Source organism: Triticum aestivum, chromosome 5B (genome assembly GCF_018294505.1).
Source record: "Triticum aestivum cultivar Chinese Spring chromosome 5B, IWGSC CS RefSeq v2.1, whole genome shotgun sequence".
Lineage (NCBI taxonomy): Eukaryota > Viridiplantae > Streptophyta > Magnoliopsida > Poales > Poaceae > Triticum > Triticum aestivum.
Genome location: NC_057807.1, coordinates 360,205,237 through 360,225,016, shown reverse-complemented (window position 1 = coordinate 360,225,016; position 19,780 = coordinate 360,205,237). Strand labels below are relative to the sequence as shown.

The 19,780-nt window shown below is 43.9% G+C and overlaps 2 protein-coding genes across 6 annotated transcripts; one reads left to right on the top strand and one right to left on the bottom strand.

Moving 5' to 3' along the window:
- Positions 1-118: 118 nt before the first annotated feature.
- Positions 119-4,504, bottom strand: LOC123111855 (probable acyl-activating enzyme 17, peroxisomal). The gene is made up of 14 exons (XM_044532741.1): positions 4,102-4,504; positions 3,879-4,008; positions 3,524-3,774; positions 3,212-3,416; positions 3,028-3,068; positions 2,819-2,947; positions 2,625-2,698; positions 2,222-2,442; positions 1,807-1,901; positions 1,476-1,692; positions 1,075-1,200; positions 898-996; positions 605-814; positions 119-469 (listed from the first exon to the last, which is right to left on the bottom strand). The coding sequence occupies exons 1-14, from the start codon at positions 4,362-4,364 to the stop codon at positions 362-364; spliced, it is 2,169 nt and encodes a 722-aa protein (XP_044388676.1). The 5' UTR covers positions 4,365-4,504; the 3' UTR covers positions 119-361.
- Positions 4,505-13,472: 8,968 nt separating this feature from the next.
- Positions 13,473-19,269, top strand: LOC123111854 (uncharacterized). 5 transcript variants are annotated; one of them, XM_044532739.1, is made up of 8 exons: positions 13,710-14,056; positions 14,145-14,267; positions 15,186-15,973; positions 16,214-16,366; positions 17,537-17,960; positions 18,050-18,282; positions 18,455-18,717; positions 18,894-19,269. In XM_044532739.1, exons 2-7 carry the CDS (start codon positions 14,210-14,212, stop codon positions 18,689-18,691), a joined length of 1,893 nt encoding a protein of 630 aa, XP_044388674.1. In that variant the 5' UTR covers positions 13,710-14,056; positions 14,145-14,209; the 3' UTR covers positions 18,692-18,717; positions 18,894-19,269. The 5 variants fall into 5 exon arrangements, with proteins under 5 accessions (XP_044388672.1, XP_044388671.1, XP_044388674.1 ...); XM_044532740.1 differs by having other exon boundaries at positions 13,723-13,931; XM_044532737.1 differs by lacking the exon at positions 14,145-14,267 and having other exon boundaries at positions 13,473-13,931; positions 18,053-18,282.
- The last annotated feature ends 511 nt before the right edge of the window (positions 19,270-19,780 follow it).

The window sequence follows — 19,780 nt, the reverse complement described above, 5'->3', positions numbered from 1 at the left end:
TCCACACCCTGCGGATTGTCACCCACAACCCCACCTACGCTTCCAAGATGATCTCTTCAAGGAGATCACCATACCCAAAGGCGCAAGACCAGATAATAACAAACCCTGCTAGGCTCAATACCGCCAATGATAATTTCTTTATTATGGAAACAAAACAGTACGTACATGGCAGCAATCATGCTTTATTAGTACCTTATATCTGCAATGTCAGAATCAATGTGAATTAGCCTCGCTGTACAATGGATGTGTGATAATACACCTGAATTTCTGAAGACATGAGCATGAGCTGGTGCGTATATATTCACAGTTTGGTGTGCAATTCCCTGAAATTTTAATAGGCGCAGAATACACTTCACGTCTACTAGATTTTAGAGTGCTTTGCCTGGGTGAACTCCTTGCGTAGGACTCTCCTCATGACCTTGTTTGAGGCGGTTCGAGGGAGCGATGGCACCACAACGACCGATGAAACCTGCATACAAAGGGGATCAGGAAGGAACAGAGTAGCAAGTCATCCCACTGCAGGCACAGTAAAACATGATACTCCATCAAAAATTCCTAAAAAGGTATGTCATCAATGAGCGGTTCAGCGGAACAATCGAAGCACCTTGAAAAGAGGATTCAATTTCTTCAGAGCAGAGTTGAACATTAGTTTCAGTTGGTTCAAATCTTCTGCTTGCGGACTTTGATCTTTGAATACGACGGCTATGGTCAACTGTTCGGGGCCGCCCCCTACAGGTGGAACCCCAATAGCCGCAGTTTCAAGAATGGCATCATTCACCCTGTTGCAGATCCTCTCAATCTCGATGGAACTGACCTGAAACCGGTGATACAAAATCAGTGGATGAACCGACTAAAGCTGTGATTTGGCAGATGAGTTGCGTGTTACAACATTTTTACCTTAATGCCACCAAGGTTCATTGTATCATCTGCACGCCCATGAGCCCTATAATATCCTTCTGTGGTACGTTCAAATTCATCGCCATGCCTCCGGAGGACCTGCATATGCACAGTCATGTGGTTAGTGCCTCAACCTTTCAGGATCATACCAAGCAGCCGAGGACACATGATACATACTTTCGCATTCCATTCTGGCATTCCACTGAAGTACACCTCATGATGATCAGCATTTAGCAGTGTCGTTGATGACCCAAATAATGTTGGATCAAGCGCAAGTTCTCCAATACCAGCAGAATCCTGTGGCTGTAAAGTTTGAAGAAACACACTGACATTAGGCCAAGAGAAGTTAATAATGGACGGCTAGAGTCTAAGCAAAACAAACATCTAAAATGGGTTTGTGGACGTGCAAGTGGTAAATGGAAAGTAGCATTTGGTGGCAACATGAAATTGATATATGAGTTGTGATGTTGCATCTATATGACCTGTATGCTAATGTCATGTAAGTTGGCAAGGTAAATGTAATCGTACAGTTCAGAATTGAACCAAGATGCATCAAAATATACCATGCTGACACTTACTAGGGGATTCCCATTGCTGTCAAGAATAAACAGGTTGCAACCCATGGCAGGTGTACTGAATGCTGACAATGCTTGAGGTTGCAACAGGGATCCAGTAATAAATCCACCACCAATTTCTGTGCCACCACAGTACTCGATTACTGGCTTGTAGCAAGCTCTTCCCATCAGCCACAAATAATCATCCACACTTGATGCCTCCCCAGTTGAGCTAAAGCATCTGCATAAATGAACAGTATCGGTGACAAACTAGATGGCATCGGCATACTATTTCCCCTATGCAAGTTATACCAGAAAAAAAAAAGCGTAGAGGGTTGACTGATCCAGAAATTACCTGATGGTTGACCAATCAAATCCTGCAGTACAATCTGTACTTTTCCATGTGCGAACAATGCTGGGTACCACTCCAAGCATTGTCACCTTAGCATCCTGCAAGTCAATAAAATAGCCAGTAATGAATTGGATGTAAATGATTTTATTTAACAACAGAAATAGTGCAGGTCAATATGGCCAGTGCAACAGAAAATAACATGAAGCTTCGCATAACATTCCTTTTCCTTAGAGAACTGAAATTTTCTAACAAGGCTGGGTGCATACGTAGTGTCAAACAACTGAGATTTATTGTGTGTACCACTTTTTTTAGATGATACTGAGTACCCAAATGAACATAACTGAGAAAATAAAATACACATATGGCTTTTCGACACTCTTTTGCAAAATTGAATTATCTGCTATGTAACTATTTTTACCTGTACAAACTTTGCAAAACCTGAACTATTCGGGGAGCCATTATACAGCGCCATGGATGCTCCATTCAATAGTGAGGCATAGACAAGCCAGGGACCCATCATCCAACCAAGGTTTGTAGGCCACGCAACAACATCACCTTTACGAATATCCATGTGACACCATCCATCAGCAGCTGCCTTAAGAGGGGTCAAATGTGTCCACGGAATCGCCTTTGGCTCTCCTGAACATGAGGAACTATCAGAAGGTTTGAACAGAAAACTGGATCAACTCATAATCCAATAATAGTTAGTGAGGATATACCGCTGCATGTTAATGTAAATAATTCACAAGCAGGTAGTTGTACATAGATAATTTATACTAGGACTGACAAACAAATCACTACATATCAAAATGAGAGGTCACCTGTGGTCCCCGATGAAAATAGGATATTACTGAACTGGTAGGCAGGTTGCTCTACTGTGGTATAAATATCAGCCCTGCAATTTTGGCCGTATTAGTGCAATCTACTTATGGAGGGGGGGGGGGGTCATTATGGAGTCTCGACAATGAACGCTAGCCAGTTAGCACAATAAAAGCATAATCAGAAAGTAACATACTTAGTATGATCAGCCCTTCCAAGAAAATCTTCCCAGGAAAGGTCATCAGCACGGAATCCTTTTATAGATGTTGATGATCCCCTTGCAGGGATCACGATAGCCATAGGGGCTTTGGCCTCCACAACTCTACTGTAGAACAGAAACAGATATATGAGAAATAAATTCTGATTATGAATCACAACCAATGCCTTTGCACTTGAATAACGCACCTATACAATGGAAGTTCCTTGTCATCACGAAGGATGCAATCCTAGCAAGCAAAAGACTATCAATATTGCCAGGACATTTATATTGAAGAACAAACTCATTCAGAAATTAAGCATAATTTTAGACAATTGCACAACATGTGTATGCATCAAGATAATATGGTGGAAATAGGATTAAGTAAAATACCTGGGTGAAAATTGCTTTTGCCTCTGAAATCTTTAGCCTCATTGATATTGCAGGTGCAGCAAAGCTGTCTGCAATCGAGACAACAATGTACCCTGCTAACACGATCGCGAGGTAGATAGTAACAGCATTCACATTCATAGGCATGTCAATTGCAATAGCAGATCCCTTTGCCAGATTAAGTGCATCGAGCGCATTTGCCACGAGGCTACTCTAGACAGAAGTGAGAAGAAGCACTAGTGAAGTTAGATTTCAAATGAGGCAAGCAAAGTTATATGATCAGAACTAGTCATCTTTAGAACAGTATATCATTACCAAACTTTTTTCCTCAACTCCTCCACAGTCACAAAGTTGAGGGGCTCGGAATCCTTCCCCTCATCCCTCCACACAATGGCAACGTTGCTGGGAGTTCTTCCAGGTTTAGCAGTCAGGCAATTCGCAGCAGCATTCAGCACAGCCCCTGGCAACCATTCGCCACCGGGGTACGCATCACTGTCACGCAAGATGCAGGATGGGGCCACGCTGAATGTGATGCCCATCTCCTCGAAGACCATCTTCCAATATGCCTGTTCTTGAAAGACAGAAACAAAACTGAAGATGTAAGTCCACTTCTGGAAGCTTAGCAGGTAACAGTGATTCTCGTTGTGGGAGAAGTAAAATCTCTGGTCACCTCTGGATTCTCGTTGGAGAACTTGTGGAAGTCCCGGAAGCTGGTGATTGGGTCCTTGTACGCTTGGCCGATGATCTCACTCCCGCGCGCCTCCAGGACGCGGCCAACATTGGTCAGGGCGGCCTCGTCGCTGCAAATTCGCAGAAACCTCAACACGTTAGAGCAAGCAAGCGAGCGAGCGAGCCTCGGCAAGGTATTCGATCGGGGAGGCGGGAGCTCTCACGGGTCGGGCGTCCAGGCGGGCGGCGTGGTGGACGGGGACCCGGCGTAGCAGCCGTAGTAGAGCATCCGGTGGACGGCGAAGGGCAGTCCCGGGCGAAGCACGCCCCGGGAGAGCTCCCCCCACACCGCGGCGGGCCCGCGGCCGCTGGCGGCGCCGAGCGCGCTGCGGACCGCCGAGTGGAGCGCGGCGGGCTCCGCCGCCCCCGCCGCAGCGAGGTCGTCGGCGGTGATCGCGGCCAGGGGCTTGTGCGCCGCCGTGGCCATGCCTTGCGCGCGCTCGAGCTGCTGCTACTGATGCTGCAACTGACTGGTGCTCCCCGCTGGATGCGGGAGGGGTGAGGACGGAACTCGTGGGCGGGGCGGGTGCACCGAACGGGCGAGCGACCTACCGACGGGGACGGGACGAGGGGAGATGAGATGGGATGACACGGAGGTGTGTGCTAGCTTGTCGGGCTATCTGCTGTTGATGATCTTTCTGTTTTGTATAAAAAGCAGCGCGAGTGCACGATGATGGTGGAGTTTGGTCTGATCTGGACATTTTTTTTGAAAAGGGGGATCCCGGCCTCTGCATCAGCATGATGCATACGGCCATCTTATTAAAAATAAAACATCCACAAGGTCTTGAAGTCTCAGTAGTAGCAAACTAAAAAAAACAAACGACAAGGCTCACACAGAGCCCAAAGGCTAGATACATAAGCTAGCCCAACAAAGGATAAACCACAACCGGTTGGCTGAACAAAAGACAGGTAAACTAATTGCCTATCCTATTACATGACCGCCATCCAAACCGGCTGAAGATATCCCGTGCTACCGTCTCCCATCGGATAGCACCAGTAACCAAACGCTCCCTGGCCTCCGTCGGAGTGAGTAGCGACCAGGAACGGATAAGTGCCGTGGCTCTGAAGATAACCTGCAAAACATGAGTGTTTGTTGTTCTGTTAAAAACAAGATCATTTCTGCAATTCCAAAGCGCCCACACTAAGGCGCACACCCCCACGCGAATATGCTTAGCTAACCCGGGCTCTACCCTGTTAAGCCAAGCTCCAAACATCATGTTCACCGAAATTGGTGGAGTAATATTGAAAGCCACATGAACAGTTGTCCAAAGAATTCTAACTAGTGGGCAATCAAAGAATAGATGCTTAATGGTTTCACCCTGATCACAGAAACTACACCTAGTAGGACCTGTCCAATTGCGCTTTGTTAAATTATCCTTTGTTAAGATAACTTGTTTATGGAGAAATCACATAAACACCTTAATCTTCAAAGGAACTTTAACATCCCACACATGCTTGGAGGTCGGGATCGAGCTGGAATTAATAACAGCAACGTACATTGATTTAACAGTGAATTCCCCGGACCTAGTGAGGTTCCAGCGCAGTTTATCAGGTTGTTGTGAAAGCTGGACCTGCATGAGTCTCCCAACTAGATGCAGCCACTGTTCCCAACGATTGCCCACTAACGATCTTCTAAAATGAATATTAAGTGGAATGGAACGAAAAACTGTTGTAACCATAGCATCGCGCCTTTGTACAACACGATACAACGCCGGATACTGGATTGCAAGGGGCGTATCACCGAGCCAACAATCCTCCCAGAATCTCGTGCTGGCACCGTTTCCAACAACATGCTTTGCCCTCTGAAAGAATGAAAGCTTAACTTTCATTAGCCCTTTCCAAAAGGGTGAATCAGTCGGTCTACCCGTGACCTGAGACAAAGTTTTGGTTTGAAGATACTTATTACGAAGGATTTGTGCCCAAGTGGCTTCAGTTCCTGAAGATAACTTCCATAACCACTTGCTAAGAAGGCATCGGTTCTTGACCTCGAGATTTTCAATCCCCATACCCCCTTGGTCTTTAGGCCTACAAATGATATCCCACTTCGCTAACCGGTATTTTCTTTTTAGCTCATCTCCCTGCCAAAAGAAACGCGATCGATAGAAGTCCAGTCTTTTCCTTATCCCAACCGGTACTTCAAAGAAAGACAGAAGGAACATGGGCATGCTCGTCAGCACCGAATTAATAAGAATTAACCGGCCTCCATATGACATGAGCTTACCCTTCCAACAGCTTAGCTTTTTCTCAAATCGATCTTCAATACACTTCCATTTATTGTTCGTAAGCCTACGGTGATGTATAGGAATTCCTAGGTATGTGAATGGCAGCTCCCCCAAACCACACCCAAACAGTTGTTTATAGGATTCTTGTTCCTCTTTGGCTCTACCAAAGCAGAATAACTCGCTTTTATGGAAGTTAATTTTGAGCCCACTCAATTGCTCAAACAAACAAAGCAACAGCTTCATATTTCTCGCTTTTACCAAGTCATGCTCCATGAAGATAATAGTATCATCAGCGTACTGCAGGATGGAGATACCTCCATCAACTAAATGAGGCACCAAGCCTCCAACTTGGCCTGCCTCCTTGGCCCTACCTAACAGAACAGCCAACATATCCACAACTATGTTGAACAGAATAGGGGACATCGGATCTCCTTGCCGCAAGCCCTTGTGTGTCTGGAAATAATGACCAATGTCGTCATTCACTTTAATACCAACACTACCCTTCTGCGTGAACGATTCAATCTGGCTCCTCCAGCCCTCGTCGAACCCTTTCATACGCAAAGCTTGTTGCAGGAAAGGCCACTTAACTTTGTCGTACGCTTTCTCAAAGTCCACTTTAAAAATGACTCCATCGAGTTTCTTTGAGTGGATTTCATGGAGCGTTTCATGCAAAACCACCACCCCTTCTAGGATGTTTCTATCTGGCATGAAAGCAGTCTGGGATTGCTGCACCACAGAATGCGCAATCTGTGTGAGTCTATTCGTCCCAACCTTGGTAAAAATTTTGAAACTAACATTCAAAAGACAAATAGGCCGGAACTGCTCAATCCTCAGAGCATCTGTCTTCTTTGGTAGCAAGGTTATGGTTCCAAAATTCAGGTGAAATAGATGAAGCCGTCCAGCAAAAAGGTCATGAAACATGGGTAAAAGATCCCCCTTGATAATATGCCAACATTTTTTATAAAACTCCGCCGGAAACCCATCCTGCCCAGGAGCCTTATTGTTCTCCATCTGGGTAATGGCATCGAAAACTTCCTTTTCCGTAAACGGTGCAATCAAGGTAGCATTATCAGAAGCAGTTAGTTGAGGCATATCCTCAGTCCTGGACTCATCGAGGGACACCGCGCTATCCTCCGGCGGTCCAAATAACTGCTTATAATAATCGGTGATGTAGATCTTCAGATTATCGTGACCCACAATTGTGCCTTCATCTTGCTCTAGCTGAAAAATTCTTTTCTTTCTATGTTTGCCATTTGCAATAAGATGAAAGAATTGAGTGTTCGCATCCCCTTGGATTACTTTGCGAACCTTTGCTCTGAGCGCCCACTTCAGCTCTTCTTCACGGAGAAGTTCCTTCAACCTCTTCTCCGCATCAAGCTTACAAGACAATTCAGCAGACTGCAGAATTGTAGATTCAGCTTTAACATCTAAGGATCGTATAAGATGTAGGAGTCTATCCTTTTCAATCTTATAAACTCCACTTAGGTGTTTGGCCCATCCCCGTAGAAAGCTCCTCAAATGCCTGATCTTATTCTGCCATCGCTCAACGGACGATCTTCCCCCAGTATCCGTAGCCCACTCCCTAGCTACGAGATCCAGGAAACCTTCTCGTTCAAACCACGCCGTTTCAAAAGAGAAGGTATTTTTGTTTCCCACGTGCCTTGGTTCACCGGAGTCGACGAACAAAGGCTGTGGTCCGAAATCCCTCGCGTGAGAGCCTGAACCGTGACGAGAGGGAATTTCTGCTCCCATTCGGCACTTGCTAGCACCCGATCCAACTTCTCATATGTTGGATTGGGTAAAGAGTTAGCCCAGGTGAATTGGCGACCAGAAAGCTCGATCTCTCTCAGATCCAAGCTCTCAATGATGGTATTAAACATAAAAGACCATCGGCCGTCAAAGTGATCATTATTCTTCTCCTCTCTCCTCCTAATGATGTTGAAGTCCCCCCCAACCAAAATGGGAAGTTGTTCAGATCCGCAAATACGAACCAAGTCTGCCAAAAACTCTGGTTTAAGCTCAGGTTGTGCGGCCCCATAGACCGCCACCAGAACCCAGTTAAACCCATCAACTTTAGACCTGACTCGAAATTTGACCGCGAAGTCACCCATAACAACGCTCCGGACTTCCAGTGAGTCACATCTCACACCAAGCAAGATGCCACCGGACCTCCCTCTTGGAGGAAGACAATGCCAGTCGAACTCCACTCCTCCCGACAACGTGTTAAGAAACTGTGGTGCAAAATTATCCCTACCAGTTTCAGAGAGCGCAATGAAGTCCAAACTGTGCTCTAAAGATGCCTCCGCTAGAAACCTACGTTTAGCCAAGTCCTTAAGACCTCTACTATTCCAAAAGATTCCTTTCATAGCTCATCATGGAATTTTTTAGCAGTACGAATCCTAGCACTCCTACGTACCGCGGATGCGGGATACACCTTCCGCTTCCACTTACGTTTAGGAGTGTTATTTCCCGCAACCCGGTCCTCATAACCAGGCTCCGGTTGTGCAGTTACTACTTCATCCACACCGACTTCCTCTTCTGGACATGTGTTCCGCCTTTCGATTTCAGGCTTCCTTTACAACAAGTTCCGTCCTTGTGCACGGACTCTCCTTTTCCTTCTGCTCTGGCAAATTCTCAAATCTTTTAACTATGTTTTCATATCTAGTGCAAAATCACAATTTAATTAACAGCATTTCAAATGTTAAATTTTACGTTTTGAATGTGAACTCAAACCATATCACGCAAGAATTCCGTGAAAATGTCATCAAAAATGATTCATCATCGTATTAGATGTATCATCAAAGAGCAAGAACACATAACATAAAACAAAGTGCATCCATACATGTGCGTTGTCACTCCTACTGCCTCCAGCGAGGTGTCCCCCCATGGCACCTCGAAAGCCAAGATCTTTCCACAACCACGAGTGAAAGTGTGATGTGCTCTTGTATTTCATTCATCTCGTTTGTGTCCATGAACATGCGCATTGCCTCTTGCTCCTTCCTCCCTCTCATTTTGTTCTCTACTTTGACCCTCAACATGTCCTTCTCATGAGCAAGCCTACTCTATTGGGTCTTCATCCCATGCTCATCAATCTTTTACGTGCACATCTCATAGCTTTACCTTGACCCAGTTGCGTATCTAGGATTTTCCGACACCCCGGGCCAACTAGAGAGGAATAGTGTTAAACAACAAAGGAATGCATTGCCAGGCCCCAGGCCATGGCCAGGGTAGACTAGGGCTTGACTACGCCCCTGCCTTGACCCTCAACCTATCATCCTCGATCTCCTTGAGCTCATTCCACCTTAATGCATTGTCTTTGCTTACGGTTGGTCTCCAACTCTACTCTTCTAGATATAATCTCGTGAAGGTCTTCCTTGTACACTCCACCCCACCACCCGCTCCTCTCAGTTGCCTCTCTTCTTGACATTCCTCCTATTAGGCCTCTTTGTCTTGGAGTGAGACTTCTCTCTCTCTCTCTCTCTCTCTCTCTCTCTCTCTCTCTCTCTCGCGCGCGCGCGCGCGTCATTATCAACCTCAAGCTCTTCATCACCATCAAGATCCAATGGGAGAGGACATGCTTAATCCCGCCCTTTGGTGTAGTTTGGTCTGATTTGGACATGTGTTTTGCCTTTCGATTTCAGGCTCCCTTTTCAACAAATTTTCGCTCTTATGCATGGACTCTCTTGTTCCTTCTACTATGGCAAATTCTCAAACCTTTCAACTATGTTTTCACATCTAGTGCAAAATCACTATTTAATTAACAACATTTCAAATGTTAAATTATGTTTCGAATGTAAACTCAAACCATATCGCGCAAGAGTTCCATGAGAATATCATCAAAAATAGTTCATTGTCGTATTACCGGAAAAGGCTTTCGCCCCGCTTTATATATAAAGCAATGTCCGACCACAACTCAGATACAAACGCACGCCACCCCAACACACGCACACACTCAAGGCTGGATACATAGGCGCTGAGCGCAGCAACACTACCCCTAGTACTACAAGAGCAACCAGAGTCCTCAACTGTGGACACGCCACCTTCGTATTACATATGGGTATAATCTCGTGAAGGTCTTCGTTGTGCACTCCTCCTATTAGGCCTCTTTGTCTTTGAGTGAGACTTCTATCTCTCTCATCATCATTATCAACCTCAAGCTACCCCACAAAAAAAACTCAAACTCTTCATCATCATCAAGATCCAATGGAAGAGGACATGCTTAATCCCGCCCTTTGGTGTATTTTTTAATTCCATCTCGCCCAATTCTCATTTCCCAACAATGCAACAAAGTAAAGAGATTGTTGCCATTCTTCCCGATTTTTTGTTTGTGTAGTGCTTGGATGTAGTTGGAATGCTCCCCTACTGGCACTCCACTCGGAGGGGGCGTTCAGTTTGACCAACACAACCACACAACTGGTTGCAACAGTTTAGAATTGTACTATGAAAACCTCGGACTGAACCTTGTGTTCGACTGGAGAGAATCTTCACATTGCGTTGAAAATGCTCATCAATCTGCCTCCAAAAGGTGTCCTTAGTTTGATCGGTGCAACTATATGCAATACATGCATCGAGAGAGGCACTAATCTATGCCAAACAGAATGTATCGTCGTTTTCTAGCTTGTAATTGGATGCTCAAGCATGTTTAGAAGAGATACCCTCCAAAGTGGCTTTTGTTGGACACATGGATGACAACCTTAACATGGTTGAATTCTTGAAATAGAGCACTTTCCAAGAAATCTGTCTAATGGCCAAGGCCGATAAGGGGTGGCTATGGCGTCGCCGGCTAGCCCATGTCAGTATGAGAAATCCCAAAAATCTCCTAAAGAATGAGCACATCCTTGGAATAACGGATGTTTCTTTTCTGAAAAACTGTGTGTGCAGTGCAAGCATAGTTGTAAAGCAACATAAAGCAAAGCATACTCCCAAGGGTGTTGTTTCAATCTCAAGGCCTTTGGAGCTCCTCTATGTGGATCTCTTTGGGCCTCCATCATGGGATAACATTGGAGGGAAGAAGTATGGTATATTCATTATTGATGATTACTCAATATATACATGGGTGTTATTTCTCAAGTTCAGGGACGAGGTGAAGATGACATTCATGTATTTGGCAAGCAAGCTCAAAGCAAGTTCGCAAAGTCTTATTGGTAATTAGAAGCGACGATGGCTCGGAGTTCAAGAATTACACCCTGTAAGGATTTCTTAGTGATGAGGGGACTAGGCATGAATATTTCACACCTTACACCCTTCAACATAAATGGTGTAGCCAAGAGGAAGAACCGGTCACCTGTGGAGATGGCAAGGTCCATGTCAGATGAGTACAGCCGTATAGATTTTGGGCTGAGGCCATCAACATAGCTTGTTGGACCGAATCTTCCTTCGCAAGTACTTGAACAAGACATCATATGATTTCTTAACCGGGAACAAGCCAAAAGCCAAATAGTTCTGGGTATTCGACTGTAAGTGTTTGCTTCTCAGCAAGGGAACCCGTTGGCTAAATTTTGAGGATATATTTGTTGGATAAAGATCAAACTCTCATGCCTATAGGGTCTTAAACAAATCCAGAGATGTGTCGAGGAAACTTGTGACAAGATGTTTGATGAATTCAATGTCTCCCATGGAGATAAAGTTTATCTAAGTGGTGACGTAGGTGATGAGGATCATCTACAAGACATTATGACTACATGCATTGGTGACATTTTCCCCATGGAGCAAGCTCACATCAATGATGAAGAAACCTCAAGCACCATCGTTTTACCATCAAGACTTACACCACACGTAGACCACAATGCTCAAGATGTACCCAACGTCCAATAACAAGAACAAGACCCTCCACACTAGAGTGAGCAAGATCATCAAGAAGACCAAATTGTTGTGCAAGATCAAGATCACGAAAAATCTCATGATCATCAAGCACATGATCAAGCTTAAGATGGAGCAAGTACATCAAGTGATGAATCTCAAGCTCTAACCGTGGATGAACAAGATGAAGATGAAGGTTCAAGTGATGACAAAGATCCTCAAGATCCACCTTCCTCCATGCCTTTAGTGTCCGGCCGGGTCCAAGTTGACAATGTCTTAAGTGTATTGTCACAAGGGTAGTCACTTGTAAACGGTTGATTAATTCTTGTGCCCGCTTCTCGTTTATTTATAGTTTTGAGCCACTTAAGGTACAACAAGCCTTGATGGAATCAGATTGGTTGTTGGCATGCAAGAAGAGTTAAACAACTTCACCCGTGATAAAGATGTGGTCATTGTGAAGAGGCCAATCGAAAAGGGTTATAACATCATCAGAACCAAATGAGTCTTCAAGAACAAGCAAAGACGAGTATGAAGTGATCATTAGAAACAAGGCAAGATTAGGGGCCCAAGATTTCTCCCAAGTTGAAGGCTTGAACTTTGATGAAACCCTTGCCCCCATACATACATTCCTGCAATACTACACTCATTAACAACATTCCTGCAATGGTACATACACGTGCACAAAATATCTCATTTATATTTCTAATCAACTTGACCATGGAGCAGGTCAGGGCTAGAGATGTGACATACCGAACTATTAGCATGCTAGACTTATAGCGAGTTTGGACTTTTTATGAAATGCTTAGATCATAGCAAAAGTGCACACGTGTTCTTGCCTAGCACTAGCCTCCTCGTAGCTTCTATCTTTAGTGAGAATTATAAGTTTTCCTAAAACAAGTAATTGCTCTTTTTCGGGCTTCACACGAGGTTCAAGGAGAATGAAACAACGTCAATAATTCTAAATTTTCCTTTTGATGTTCTCCCCCTTTTAATCACTAAATGTGTGGCGCGCTATCAAGATTTTGACCAATGACACCCTTGCAACATGTCACGATGACGTGCGAGATACGCTCATCGATTGTCATGCATTAATTGATAATAAGCAATCACTGTCTATAAAAAGGCTAGCACCCCTAGTGAGTTGTGTTCATATCAGATTGAGAGTATCCCTAGTTGTATCAAATCCCACGGAAAAAACCATACAAGGAAGAGGGTGCTTGGGCATAGATGGAATCCACTCGACGAAGCCCCGCACAAGCGAGGTCCAGGGGAAAGCGCCGGACGGCGTGACGACGCGAAAATACCGAGGCGGGGCACATGAGGCAGAAGAGCGCCGGGTACGACACTGGCGGCGGATCGCCGATGGGTTGAAAGGGGCCAGTAAACGAAATCGCGGTGGGGTTGAGCCTGGCCGTGGGGATGGCGGCATTCATCGGTACATTGGTTTGGATGGGGATGGCGGCGGCGCGGGGTGCAACATGGCGGGGAGGGGGTGAAGAACCCTAAAGGGGTAGACCTAGAAGAGAATACCGTGCCACCATGGAAGCGTGGGGGATTTAACCTAAACCTCCCTCCGAGTTCCCTCTTAGTTCTCGTACGCACGCCGAGTGTTCTCCTCCAGATCTGCCCTCGCTTTCTTGTTGCCCGCTGCCTCCCCGCTTCCGCCCCCGCCGTGGTACTGGTAGCCGCCATGTCGCGCCCACCCGCCGCCGCCCAACCCAACCAACCGATGAACGCTGCGACCCCCACCCCCAGGCCCAACCCCGCCCCGATCGCGTTTGCTGGCCCCTTCCAGCCCCCCGGCGTTCCGCGGCCGGCGCCGTACCCGGCGCCCTTCTACCAAACGCGGCGGCCGCTGGTATTTCCGCCCGTCTTGCCACCCGGCGCTTTCCGTGGGCCTCGCGAATACCAGCCTCCGCCCCCACCACCGGGTGGATTCCGTCCGCACCCAGCCACCCCCCTTAACCCGTTCGGTAGGTTTAATTATTGCGACGAACATTGTTGATCGCTTTTGCCGAACTCAGTTTTTGCAACTGACTTAGCAATTTAGAAGGGACGGATGACTGATTCAGATTCTAGTGATTTGTCCTTTTTACAGGTGGAGATTTGGTTTTAGAATATAGAAATGGCTGCATTTGTATTATGATTAACAATTTTATCGTTGACTGACTGCTTCTCTGTAACAGTATTGGCTGTGCCCTGATGCACTGCCTTACGAGAAAGGCGAGCCTTGTTTGTTTCAGAAGATCTAATGATCTTACACGACCTTTGGTGTGTTTTGGTTTGCTTCCACGACCTTGATGTGTTTGGTAATGCTTATTGTCTGTCTTGTTACATTAAATCAAATGCAGTGCATAGTATTTCGGTGGTCTAACTGATTACATGCTGTAACTTACCTTTTTGCTTGAGTTAGTGTGCATGTTGTTTACGTACATCATCGTACTGTGGATTTTTGCAAACTTCAATTGTGACATTTCCAAAATGTGCGCTTTATTATTTTCATTTTTTATGTTCAAGTCATCCCAACCATTTTAATGAGAGGCCATTGACAGCAAAGCATTTTGTAAATATTTCGTACGTTGTAGTACATTGGTTATGTTACCATGATCTTTCCGAGTTCTGCAAATAATTGCTACAAACAACTGTGTTTGTTTAGGTTCAAATTTGGATATCTACATAAATCTGCCTCCAGGTTGCAGAAATATGAAAACTTCATAAACACAATGCTGATTATTTGTACTGATAGCAAGGTACTCCCTCCGTCCTGAATTACTTGTCGCAGAAATAAATAAAAATGGATGTATTTAAAACTAAAATATGTCTAGACACATCCATTTCCGTGACAAGTAATTCCGGACGGAGGGAGTATTTATTATCAGTTTCTTTATACTGGGTAATGTATTACAAATTCGCAGTCATGTACGATCTCTCTGAATTTTGTGAAGAAAACCTATGAGAGCAGTATAATGTTTTATCTCGGGCTATTCTGCACTGAACTTACTTGCATGTCTATGCTGAATGATGTTTTCATAATCTCATTTCCTGTAGTTAACTAGTTATAAGTTATTTTGTTTCTGTTTGGTCGCCAAGTTGATTTGTCTGCAAGGATAAATCATGCATTATGTGTTTGGATTGCTGAAGTCTTAGTAATATGGCAGGCGGATTTTTTTAATGTTTTTTTCTACAGTAGATCCTTAGGTATATATAACAGTATCCTATCTGTGCAGGTCTTCCAGGCTTCCGTCCAAGCAACACATATCATCCTGTTAGTGTGTTATCACATCAGTGGCCAGCGGTAATTGATGGAACTTTTGGTCCTGGAGCCATGACTAGACCACCTATCACACCTGTTCCTCCAGCTAATGTTTTTGGTCCTGGAGCCGTGACAAGACCACGACCACTTATGACACCTGTTCCTCCAGCTAATGTTTTTGGTCCTGGAGCCGTGACTAGACCACCCATCGCATTTGTTCCTCCCGCTAATGTTTTTGGTCCTGGAGCCATGGCTAGGCCACCTATCGCACTTGTTCCCCCAGCTAATGTTTTTGGTCCTGGAGCCGTGGCTAGACCACCTATCACACCTGTTCCTCCAGCTAACGTTTTTGGTCCTGGAGCTGTGGCTAGACCACCTATTGCGCCCGTTCCTTCAGCTAACGTTTTTGGTCCTGGAGCTGTGACTAGACCACCTATCGCGCCTGTTCCTTCAGCTAACGTTTTTGGTCCTGGAGCTGTGACTAGACCACCTATCGCGCATGTTCCTCCAGCTAACGTTTTTGGTCATGGAGCTGTGACTAGACCACCTATTGCGCCTGTTCCTCCAGCTAACGTCTTTGGTCATGGAGCCGTGACTAGACCACCTATGACACCTGTTCCTCCAGCTACTGATTTTGGTCCTGGAGCTGTGACTAGACCTCATATCGCACCTGTTCCTCCAGTTAATGAGCCACAATTTAAAGTATATGTTGGCAAGATTGCATCAACAGTGGACAATGATTTTGTTCTTTCTCTTCTTCAGGTATATTGTTAAATTTGCCTCTTGTGAACTTATAGTACTGACAACCTAGCTCATAAGTTGATCTCTTAAGATTGTATCGACCTATTAGATTCTGGCAAAGCATGTTACATAATATTTATTATAGATAAAAGCTAGTTAATTGGAGTTTATAAAAGGAAAAGCTGTGAAGCATTAGATGACATATGCTTTGGAATAATGGAGTAGATAGTGATGTGTATATGTGCCTTATTTTTGCTACAGGTCTGTGGAATTGTAAAAAGTTGGAATCCAGTCACAAATCCAATTGATGGAACTCCTACTGGGTTTGGCTTTTGTGATTTTGAATCTGCCGAAGGCAGTCTTCGTGCATGGCGGTTGCTCAACAAACTAAGAATTGATGGTCAAGAGCTGTTGGTATGTACTGGTCTACATGTCATTTATGCTTGCAACATCCATAGATAAATGTACAGACTAAGATGTATGATTTCTTGGAAAGGAGCTGGCCCTAGTTAGATATGTTATTATTGAATTGGCAATTTATTTTATGATTTTTGTAGTACATCACATATCTCTTGTGGATTTACATCATTTTGAAAAATATTGTGCTAACATCAGTATAAATTCAACAATTGAATTGGGTGAATAGTCCCACATCCATGTGATCAGTGGCGGAGCCAGCCAGTCGCGGGAGCTTGGGCAAAGCCTAACTGCTTCTAGGTCAATGAAAATCTGCCTATAAAATCATCATTACCAAGCTCTAATACGCATGTCTTTTCAATAGAGGCTTGTGGGTCAAGCCTGGGTAGCCGCCTTGGGTCACCTAGAGGTGGCTCTGCCATTGTGAGCCATGATGACTTGGGGAATTCGGGTGGAGTAGTGGGGACCATGCACCAGTGAGTGGAGAGATGGCTCTGCCATGTGGGGACCTAAGGGTATTTTGATTATTTCATGTCGCGCTAGTTGTTAAATGGATGGCGGGGTGGCATGTGCGTAATTGGACCTAACGGGAATGATAGTGCTCTTAGAAGGTCTTAAAAACTGAATTTGCTTTGAAACTAGTGGCATCGGTGGAAAGTTTTGTTAGACTAAATTAATTAATTAATAGTGAATGATGGTTTATTGGCTTGACAGAACTAATAATGATCTCTATTCTTCCGCATTGTTGTTTAAAACATTTGTAGTGTAAATCATATAATATTCAAAGTTCTGATAATATTTGAGAAATCATCTTAGTATTTTATTGATTACAGTGGGTTGTCTATAAAAGGAAGTTATCCTTGTAAAGTTGCTTCCGTTGATGTTATCGTGCTTAGAAATCAACTGTGACTTTGCAGCTTTCATTACAAGCATTAATATTTCTATGCTCTTCTTTCTTAATGAGGAATTGGCCACCTTTGGAATATTTTTGTATAAAGCTAATGGCGTAGGAGAACCTGCATTTGAAAAAAATAAACCTTTTCAATTTCTTTTGCAAATTTTTGCCTGAACATTAGAAAAGTAAAGCTTCCGTCTGCACACCCCGGGGTTCAATCTTGTGAAATGCTTATTCTGTTCTGATCCATGCTTATTTTTGGGTTTAAACAGGTTAATGTCAATGAAGCCACGAGACAGCACCTTCAGAAATACTATGAGAATACTACAGAAGAGAAGGCCAATGAAACTGATATGGCTGCTATGCAAACGATACACAGTATGGTTGAAGAGAGAATGAGGTGTAAATTTCCGGGTTCACCAATTCAGTCTGTTCAGGCATCTACAAGCATGAGTGATGAGAAAGGCGATGGTCATACAAGGAGTGGTGCACTGGAGGAAAGGACAAGCAAGAGACAACGTGAAAAAGAGGAACATTTAGGGGAAAGTAAAGTTGTTTGTTTGCAAGGTTGGAAAGATAAAGAAGTGATTTCAGCTGGAAAGCCTTCTCTGCAAATTGATGCAATATCATCAATGTATGTTCCCATGGAGCCTGAATCTACAATTGAACACGAGAGGAAACGTCAGCGCAGGGAAAGTGAGTGTATTTTTCGTTTCTTAATTTACAATACCTTCTCCATAGTGTAGCTACCTTGAAGTTGACTTTGGTCTTGCTTCGTTGGACAGTAGATGGGTTTCATAAGAGCAATGGTGAAGGTAAGGGCATTGTATCTGTACAAGTGCTAGTCTCAGATAAGCTGAACAGCAGTGCCCCAGGAGAAAAGGGGAATTCTGAATTGCAAGCTACATCCAAGTTAGGGAACAAGGAAACTTTGGATGCAGAACAGTTGCTTGCTGCTATCCCTAAGACGAAGGAAGAACTATTTGCTTATGATGTTAATTGGGCAATTTATGATAAGGTGAAACAGAATTATCTACCTTTTTCCATTTTAAATTTCCATACTTGAAAAAGATGTCTGAATTAGGCAAACTCGAAATGAGAACCAGTCAATTTGTTGCCTTGCAGACTGTGTTTTAAATATGAACTCCCATCTCATTCTTATATTATCAAATACACTTTTTTTCTTGCAGCATGGATTGCATGAGAGAATGAGGCATTGGGTTTCAGAGAAGTCGATTGAAGTTTTCGGCGAGGAAATAGCAGAGTTTGTTGAGTATGTTATTGCATCAACCAAAGAGCATGTAGATGCACCTAGAATGTTGGAGGCCCTTGTATCTCTTATGGATGATTCTGCAGAAAAGTTTGTTATCTCGTTTTGGACGGAACTTATATTTGAAATTAAGAAAGCTGAAACTGGATTAGCATGAAGACTGAGGGAATGTCACTATGTCAGGTTTGTTGTTCTCTTTTGAACTTCGTTTTGTTATCAATTTTGATTGTCTTCTTCCCACTTTAAAGAACACTTTGTGACATTACTGAAGCACTCCCAAGTCGATGCAATTTGAATTTGAGTTATTCAGATTCGTAATTGAATCACTGACATTCTGAATGTGCTGCCGCCTTTTTCAGTGCCGCCTTGTTGCTCAAGGTCGGCGGGTAATCACAAAGAAATTGCCTCAGTTCCTTCTCATTGCTCAAGGTCGGTGAGTAATCTCAAAAGAGATTGGCGGACGACAACCCTTCCTGGCTACCTATGAGCTGCAGTTGTTGATATCTTGGAATGAAGCAGTCATTCTGGCACTGTGTTCTGGCTATCCTGAATCTTTCGCTGATGAATGTAGATAGACTTCGCATGTTGACATTAACAGCGAGCTGTTGGCGAGATCAGTTTGTGTTGTAAGTGGAGAAGTGAAATGGGACTCTTTCAGCGTGTTCCCTATGCGGGGAGTCTCTTCGTACATATAAGAGTATTAAATTGATAAAGCATATTTATTTGGACTTGCTAGTTTTCTTTTGTGTCGAGCTGAGTTTTTCTTATATCTTCACCTCCACGACTTTATCTGTTTCTCTCGATGCTTGTTGGGTTATGTGCTATGTCGCTGATTTTTTTTCTTTTGATCTGGTTGTTTCTACGTGAGGGTCATTTACTAAAAAGAACTTGCGTTTTCATTTTTGCTTTTTCCACACCGTTTCTATTTTTCTTTTCATTGTTTGCTTTGTTATTTCTATTATTATTAATAATTTTATTTTCAAATGATTTTGTTCTTTTTCCATGCATTGTTTCTTAGTTATTTTTTCTATCCATTCATTTCATTACATTTATTTATTTTTCTATTTTATTTGGTTGGCACGTGAAGTTCCTATCAGCAATTAAGCTTACATAGTCAAAAAAATTATGTGGCCAAAGTGTTTTTCAAGTCGTAACTGCAAGTTTTTAAGCGGGTTCACAACTGCAACTTTTCAAGTTGGGCTGCAATATCAAACTGATCACAATGGGTTGCAATTGTAAGTTTTTA

Coding starts and splice junctions, on each gene's coding strand:
- LOC123111855 (XM_044532741.1), bottom strand. CDS start 4,364: ATGGCCACGGCGGCGCACAAGCCCCTGGCCGCGATCACCGCCGACGAC. Junction 2,948..3,027: donor AAGGAACTTCCATTGTATAG/GTGCGTTATTCA, acceptor TCTGTTCTACAG/TAGAGTTGTGGAGGCCAAAG. Junction 997..1,074: donor TGCCAGAATGGAATGCGAAA/GTATGTATCATG, acceptor GTGCATATGCAG/GTCCTCCGGAGGCATGGCGA.
- LOC123111854 (XM_044532736.1), top strand. CDS start 13,649: ATGTCGCGCCCACCCGCCGCCGCCCAACCCAACCAACCGATGAACGCT. Junction 13,932..15,185: donor CACCCCCCTTAACCCGTTCG/GTAGGTTTAATT, acceptor CTATCTGTGCAG/GTCTTCCAGGCTTCCGTCCA. Junction 16,367..17,536: donor TTGATGGTCAAGAGCTGTTG/GTATGTACTGGT, acceptor GGGTTTAAACAG/GTTAATGTCAATGAAGCCAC.